Source organism: Vespa mandarinia, chromosome 20 (genome assembly GCF_050613455.1).
Source record: "Vespa mandarinia isolate Hongniang chromosome 20, ASM5061345v1, whole genome shotgun sequence".
Classification (NCBI taxonomy): domain Eukaryota; kingdom Metazoa; phylum Arthropoda; class Insecta; order Hymenoptera; family Vespidae; genus Vespa; species Vespa mandarinia.
In genome coordinates, this window is record NC_140829.1 from 1,587,141 (window position 1) to 1,595,609 (window position 8,469).

At 21.3% G+C, this 8,469-nt stretch overlaps 1 protein-coding gene across 1 annotated transcript; it reads right to left on the reverse strand.

The window, feature by feature from the left end:
* Nucleotides 1–364: 364 nt before the first annotated feature.
* Nucleotides 365–6,184, reverse strand: LOC118447257 (A disintegrin and metalloproteinase with thrombospondin motifs 6-like). Its single transcript, XM_085663201.1, has 4 exons — nt 5,708–6,184; nt 739–1,083; nt 545–634; nt 365–379 (listed from the first exon to the last, which is right to left on the reverse strand). Exons 1-4 carry the CDS (start codon nt 6,182–6,184, stop codon nt 365–367), a joined length of 927 nt encoding a protein of 308 aa, XP_085519327.1.
* Nucleotides 6,185–8,469: the final 2,285 nt, after the last annotated feature.

The window sequence follows — 8,469 nt, forward strand, 5'->3', positions numbered from 1 at the left end:
TTTTCAGATAGTTTTCAAAATTAATGAAAATATATTCCGTAAGCATTTAAAGATTATTTTGACGATCTTACGTTTTTCATTTGTTTCTTCTTCATTTTTCAATACATCATTTATTTTTACAAAAATTTCGGTTTCATTCTTTTATTTCACCGTTGAACGTTTCAAAAAATAAAAGAGAACAAAAAAAAAGATATACCATCTGCTGGCGGCCATATTCTATTTTTTGTTTTTTTTCCGCTATTTTTGAACGATTCTATTGTATTTTTTTTTTTTTTTATTTGAGACTCTCGATGAGTGTAACTTCGATTAAAAAAAAAAAAAAAAAAAAAGTAAAAACAAAAAGAAGAAAAGAGTAAAATTCGTTTCATTCCTGGAAATCCTATTTGAGAAAAAAAAAACCACAGAAATTAAAATAAAAAAATTTCGAACTTTGACGATCATTTATTTTTTCCGAGATCACTAGATATGAGTTTCTATGCTAGGTCCTCGTTGCTAACTCCTCCTCCCTTTAAAAAAAAAAAATAGAAGAAAATCGAAAAAATACCTCGTTTTCTTCTACTTCGAGTCGTATGATTCTAACTATAGCCAAATCCATATCGAATCCTAAGCTTATATCGTGAAACAGACTGGCAGCCTAAAACAAGATATTTGTATCGTATTAAAATAAAAAAGAATAAAAAAAAATAAAAATGGTGGATAAAGTATAGAAATGATTTCATTTTTATTATATATTCTTACTATATTGAACATGGTCAATACGTAATTTTCCACGTCAAATTTTTGATGTTGTAAAAGTGTAATGTCCAAAACGACTAACAATTCTACAGTATATCTCATAGGATGACCATCATGTTGTTTATTATTGTTATTCAAGGCGCGCTTCTTAATGAATTCATTGTATTCACGTTTGTTAATAGTCCTGTTAAAATCTTCGAAATTTATACACGACGAAATCTCATTGGTTTTAATATCCTTCGGATCCTTTTTATAAACTACATGAGGATGTTCAATTTCCTTCGTGAAATCGTGTCCTTCGATTGGTTCGATCATGTACCATGAGTCCTTTGTTTTTATGTAACCTACCTAAAATGGAAAAAAGGAAAGAATAGAAAAAAGTTAATTGTATATATACATATATATATATATATATAATATTATTTATGTAATAAATATAAATTATTGATATTAATTAATATGTAAATTTCTTATAATATATATTTATATAATATATATATAATATATATATAATATATATATAATAAAAAAAAATATATATATAGATTATAATTATAATTAAATTTAATTATATTTTATTATATTTAATTATATATATATTATAATTATATATTATAATATGTATATAATAAAAAAAAATATATATAGATATTAATTAATATGTAGATTTCTTATAATATATATTTATATAATATATATATAATAAAAAATATATATATAGATTATAATTATATATAATTAAATTTAATTATATTTTATTATATTTAATTATATATATTATAATTATATATTATAATATGTATATAATAAAAAAAAAAAATATATATATATATATATATATATATAGATATTAATTAAAATGTAGATTTCTTATAATATATATTTATATAATATATATATAATATATATATAATAAAAAAAATATATATATAGATTATAATTATATATAATTATATTTAATTATATATATATTATAATATATAATTATAATATATATATAATAAAAATATATATATATATAGATATTAATTAATATATAAATTTCTTCTAATATATATTTATATAATATATATGTAATATATATATAATAAAAAAAATATATATATAGATTATAATTATATATATTTATATTTAATTATACGTTTATTATAATATATAATTATAATATGTATATAATAAAAAAAAATATATATATATTATTATATATATATATATATATATATATATATTTATACATATTTATATATATACATATTATATTTATAAATTAATTGTATAAATATATATAATATATAAATATATTATATATATTTATATATATATATTTTTTTATACATATATATATATATTTATATATATAATAAAAGAAAAAAATATATATGTATATATAGATTTGAGGGTTCCAGGACTAATTAGTTGTGTGTATGCGCGTATATAAGATATTTCGATTGAATTGCTAGTTAAACGAAGAGATGAAATGTTCCAAACTCATGTGTATGTGTGTGTGTGTGTGTGTGTGTGTGAGGTATATTGATAGAAGGTTTTAGAATTAATTAGTCGTGTATGTTGTGTGTGTATGTGTGAGGTAAGCCGATTGGTAGTCAAAGAGAACGTGATTTGTCTTTTGCGACGAATGATTATTTATGAAAAGAAAAGAAGTTTAATTTAAGAGAGACGAAAATAAGTGAGCAAATAACTTCAAGAGAATTGTGTATCATCCTGAGTGGACCTGCAAGAATCACGAGAAGAATATTATAGAGCAAATAGTAACTAGAAATATCTTAAGTAGATCAAAGTTCTAGAAAATAGTTATAGTTTCCAAGTTTTTACATTCTAATTATAGTATCTTGGTAATAAAGTTCATATTAAATTAAAAAGTACGTGATTCTAATTAGTCAGTTCGTATCTATCAGGTAAAGTTTTAAAAAATATCCTACATATATATATATACCACGAATCTTTCGTTTTCATGTAAACAACCTAAATAAACACGCAAAAAAAAAAGAAAAATATATATAATTATAAAATAAATACTAATTATTGATATTAATTAATATTAACAAATATATAAATTTGTTATATATATATATATATATATATTATATGTAAATTTATATTAATGTAAATTTATTTTATATATTATACATAATATATAAATATATATACAACGAATTCTTCGTTCTTATGTAACCTATCTAAAAAAAAGAAAAAAAGAAAAAGATAAAAGGACAAAAAATAAAAGAAATAAGTTGTAAAAAATTATGTAATTAACATTAATTATTAATATTAATTAATATTAATAAATATATAAATTTGTTATATATATATATATATATATATATTCTAATTAATGAATCAATATGTAATATAAATATATGGTAATTAATAATCGTCTTAGTTACGACAATTATTAATTGCCATATACTTTATCAATTAATTTTCTTTAGTTAATGACGTTAGTTTATTGATCGTTATTAGAGATAAGACTGTTTTTAAACAACAAAGACGTATAATGATATATAAGTTAAATTATTAAAAAGATAAAGTGTCGAGCATTCATCATCATCATCATTATCATCATTATCATCGTAATATCAGTCTTGTAGATAGTAACTTGGACAATCCCTTTAAGTAAATAAGTACCTTTCTTTCATTATTTTTCACTATGAACAAAACTGTCTCGGCCGATAATACTAAACGTTTGCGCTTATTTCGTCAACGGCACATAAACGCACCTATACAAAGGGCTCAGGTATACAGGGTGTTCGTGATGTTACCTCAGACTAAATTTCGTTTTTTTTTTTTCTTTTTTTTTTTTCACGTACATATATAAACGGTGAATAAATAAATCTATACACGTTAGAATGAGGATGGAAAAAAAGAAATTGTCATAGAAACAATATTTTCTGTCCTTTCTATGAATACTATTTATTTAAACGGTGTATTTCGATTTTTTTTACCTTTTTTATTTTCATTATTTCTTTATGGAATTGAGGTAATTAATTTTTTTATCTTTTATTTTCTTTTTTTTTTTTTCTTTTTTTTTTTCGATAAAATCCTACATGCTTTTTATGTCGTACGTGAACATATATTATCACGTCAGGATGAATTTATTCATGTGCTCATGATCATAATCTTACGATACGAAAATACGTGTGATATTCAATTTAGAAAGAAAAATAATAATAATAATAATAATATAATTTGAAGGTCATCTTTGAAAAATATTGAAGATACAATCTGATTGATATACGTCATTACATATTACTCATAGAAAGATAGTAAAATTTGTTACTTCTAAGATTTTTTTCTCTTTTTTTTTTTTTTTTTTTTTTTTTTTTCTAATATTCTTCTTTACGACTTAATACTTGTTAGTAGAACGCTGTTTAATAATAATGTGAACACCCTATATACTAAAAGCCATCGCCGTCACAGTGATGCATCTCGCTTTTCTAAATGTTCTTTATCTCTCTACAATATCATATGTATATTGATGCATTATATCACGTTACAGGTTTTTGCACTTCAAATTCAACCTTTTGCAAATTAAATTTTTCTAACAAATATTGTTTGTTTCTTTCTTTTTTTTTTTCGCTTTAAGTTTTACCAATAAAAAATGGAGTATAATCGAATGTAAATGATGAACCCGGTGGAAGAAGTTTTTTTTAAAAATCAAATTATGCGCGAGAAATGTATAAGCTGGTCCTGTGAATATCATGAATAATTACATATATAGCTGTAATTAAAGAATTTTTTCCTGTAATAATTATAAAAATGATTAGATGTAGATTTATATGAAATAACAATCAGTCGAAAGAAGTATTATTAACTAAGTAAGTTATTAACTTATTTTAAGTTTGATTATTTAAATCTTCATATGTGATAATTTCAATATAATTACGTTATTTTAATTATAATTATTTTAATCTTCATATGTGACAATTTTCGTATAATCGTATAAATTAAGATAATTACTATTAAATAAGTATTATTATATAGATCTTTGTATTATAAAATCCGAAATTTTTTAACAAATAGGATTTAAATTTAGATCATATTTTTTATTCTTAAAGCTTAAGACAAGCTTAAAAATAATCTTCTAAAAAAATTTATTTCCTAAAAGATTGAATTTTGATTTGCAAAAAGAGTGAATCTGAATTGTTAAATTTGTATAATAATATTATTACTGTATATAATAAATACAAAATTTAATGATTTATATACACATATAATATATATTTATGTGAATATAATTATATAATTTAAATAAATAAATAAATAAATATATATATATACATTAAATAAATTAATTACTATACTATAACACATTATATATATAATATACAAATATTATATATATACATTATATATGTACAATATATATATATATTATAAATATACATAATAAATATATATATATATAATATACATTTCTTTATATATATATATATATATATATATATATATATATATACAATATATATATAATGTATATATATAAAGAAAATCTTTATATATAATAAATATATATACATTAAATATAATATATACTTATATTTACATATATGTATATACATAACATAACATTTATATATATATATATAATATATATATAATATATATAATATATATAATATATATAATAAAGTACATTATATATACCATATATACATAAAGAAAAAAAATATATATATACATGTATAATATATGTATATATTATCGATTTTCTTTGCTTCTTTTTTGACTAGTTCAAAATATGAAAATTGATATTTTATATATATATATATATTTATATAATAAATATAATATATATTATATCTTATATATATAATATAGTACATCATATATGTTATATATATGTACATATTTATGTGTAATTAAATATATATATATATATATATATATATATATAATTAATAGGTTCGATGTAATAACACATTAATTATTAATATAAATAATAATATTTACTCACGAGTCCATAACAAGTAGAAAGTGCACTGATATCCGGTTGGTCTCTAACATGACCTTGATAATGACATTGTCTATCTCTCATTCGTCGAATTCGCAGTTCGTCAAGGAAACGTTTCTTATCCTCACCATTGCCTGTCCGATGTTCCTCGATTATGACACCAGGAGAGCAAAATCGATGACTCGGATATAACTCGAGATGATGTTCCTTCTGACCAAGTAGAAGTCGATAGTGAACCGCATCGTCTTCGGACATCGCTCTAGTTTCTCCTACATTCTTCTCATAAAACGAACGTTTGAAATGATGCGGTATCTGATGCGACACGAACGTCCCATTGGACTTGACCTTTCGTGGAACTACGATTTCATATCCATCAGGATAATCGAAATCAAAATTTTTCTGTTGACCTTCGAATGATACGACAAAGATTACCTTCTCTAATATTCCTTTGTCAATGATTTTCATATAAAGATTAATCATAATCATTTGTAAATTTTAATTAATATTATTAAAATAAATATATAACATAACATCATTGTAAGTATTGAATAATCTAATTCTCATAATTTAACACGTATACATGACGTGGAGTCTTAATTATTGATCTTTTTTTTTATTATGCAATTATTTGAGATTAATGTCGAGTTTAATAATCGCGTCACTTTTTATTTAACACGATTTTTAGATAAGTACGATTGAGAAAACAAAAGAATTCTTTTTTTTTTACATGGCATTTACATGGTTTTTTCTCTTTTATTTTTTTCTTTTTTTTTTTTTAATCAATCCAACGAGTAAATGGAGAATTATATCATATACAATTTTCATATTGTATATACATATATACAGGTATTATATACATATATTTTGTATATACAATTTTTATATTTTATATACATATATACAGGTATTATATACATATATTTGTTTTTGTTTCATAAATTATAAATAAGTTCAATCTGTATATATATATATATATATCATAATGAGATATAAAATGATATAACGCGCAATTAATTAATTATTCAAAAAATTTTTTAATAAATCAGAATTTAATCATTTTAATAAAATAGCTGTTGTATTTGTTTGTTAATATTTTCTTTTCAATAAAAACAATCATTCCTTTTCTAATCCTTTCAAGAATTCTCTCTCATGTTACTCTTTCAAACTCCCACGAGATTTTATAGGACGACAAGTGGTTTTGTCGCGTTTTACGGTCACATTCGCGTTATATATATATACATAAACATATGCATATATATGTACATATATATATATATATATATATATATATATATATATATATATAGGGTGTACTAAAATAAATGAAAAATATTTTACAGCTGTTCTTGGCACATAGAAATAATAAAAAGATTTCATATAAACGTACATACATATTATACATACCGTATAAACATATTTGATTTCATTTTGGTGTTATAGCAAATTTGATTTTCAACAAATGCTATATGTGTTTACGATAATAACTAATGAACTATTAAATTTTTCATGTCATCGTATTTAATTCATCTAACGAATAAAATAATTGTAATAGAAAATTTCTTTGATAATTGTGAAAAAATTCAAATTGATAAGTATATATTATATATTATTTATGCGTATATTTTTCTTATCATTTATATGTACTGACGATAATCAATAAAATATAATATTTTTTTTATATTTATTCTTAGACATCTCGTATAAACATAAACATACGCACACACAAACACACATACACACACATATTTTGTTTCGTAAATGTTGTGTTCGATCACGATTTATTGTACTGATATGTATTTACGTAAATATATATATATATATATATACACATATGTATATTTGAAAAATCGGTGAATCTTTCGTGCAAATGACATATGCACACATATATATGCACATACATGTATATGCATATATATAGATGCATATACGTTGTTTATCTCGTTCCAAGTCATACGACAAAAATGGGAACCACAGGATTCTTTGTGTAGAAACTCGTTGTGGGATTTTCGAATAGACGGAAGAAAATTTTCTCTTTGGTATTAGGTCCCCTGGTAGAACGACGTGAAAATTCCATAAAAGAATCGATCGACATTGTCCCGAGAAAACTCGCGAAGCTCTGAATGGTATCTTCAAAAAGGATCATCGTTGTTACGACGAAATCGACAACAATTTTACCTCACACTTCTACCCAACTGTATTACAGACATTTCTTTTCATATACGTACTTCATAAGAATAAACGTATAAGCAATTTTGATATTAAATAAATGACGTATGTGTGTGTGTGTGTATATATATATATATATATGTGTGTGTGTGTGTGGAATATTTTCCACATATAACTTTCTAAATATGTTTTTAAACATATATAAATAGAAAAATATTTTATTGATATCAAAAAAGGAAGATCTTTAATTATTAAATAAATAAATATTCCTATTAAATAATATACGATTTAATAATAATAATAATAATAATAATAATAAATTGAATACATTGAGATTATTGCGACTAATCGATTAGTTCGTTATTTTTATTTTATATTACGTAAATTTTTTCTCTGTTTTTCTTCTTCAATCTTTTTTCTTTTTTCTTTTTTTTCCTTTCTCTTTTTTTTTTTTTTTTTTCTTTTTGGAATAATCATCCCACACACCGACGACAATCTTATCACGAAACGATTATCATTATATTTATTTATAAGAGCAAATAATATGTGCTCGATTGAAAAGCATTCATTTTTGTTTTAAATCATACATAAGTATATAC

What these genes read in the sequence shown, in the direction of transcription:
- LOC118447257 (XM_085663201.1), bottom strand. Translation starts at nt 6,184, where the DNA reads ATGATTAATCTTTATATGAAAATCATTGACAAAGGAATATTAGAGAAG. An exon ending in TTTCTACTTGTTATGGACTC is followed by an intron (nt 1,084 to 5,707) that starts GTGAGTAAATAT and finishes TTTCCATTTTAG; the next exon opens with GTAGGTTACATAAAAACAAA. An exon ending in TATTGACCATGTTCAATATA is followed by an intron (nt 635 to 738) that starts GTAAGAATATAT and finishes ATCTTGTTTTAG; the next exon opens with GCTGCCAGTCTGTTTCACGA.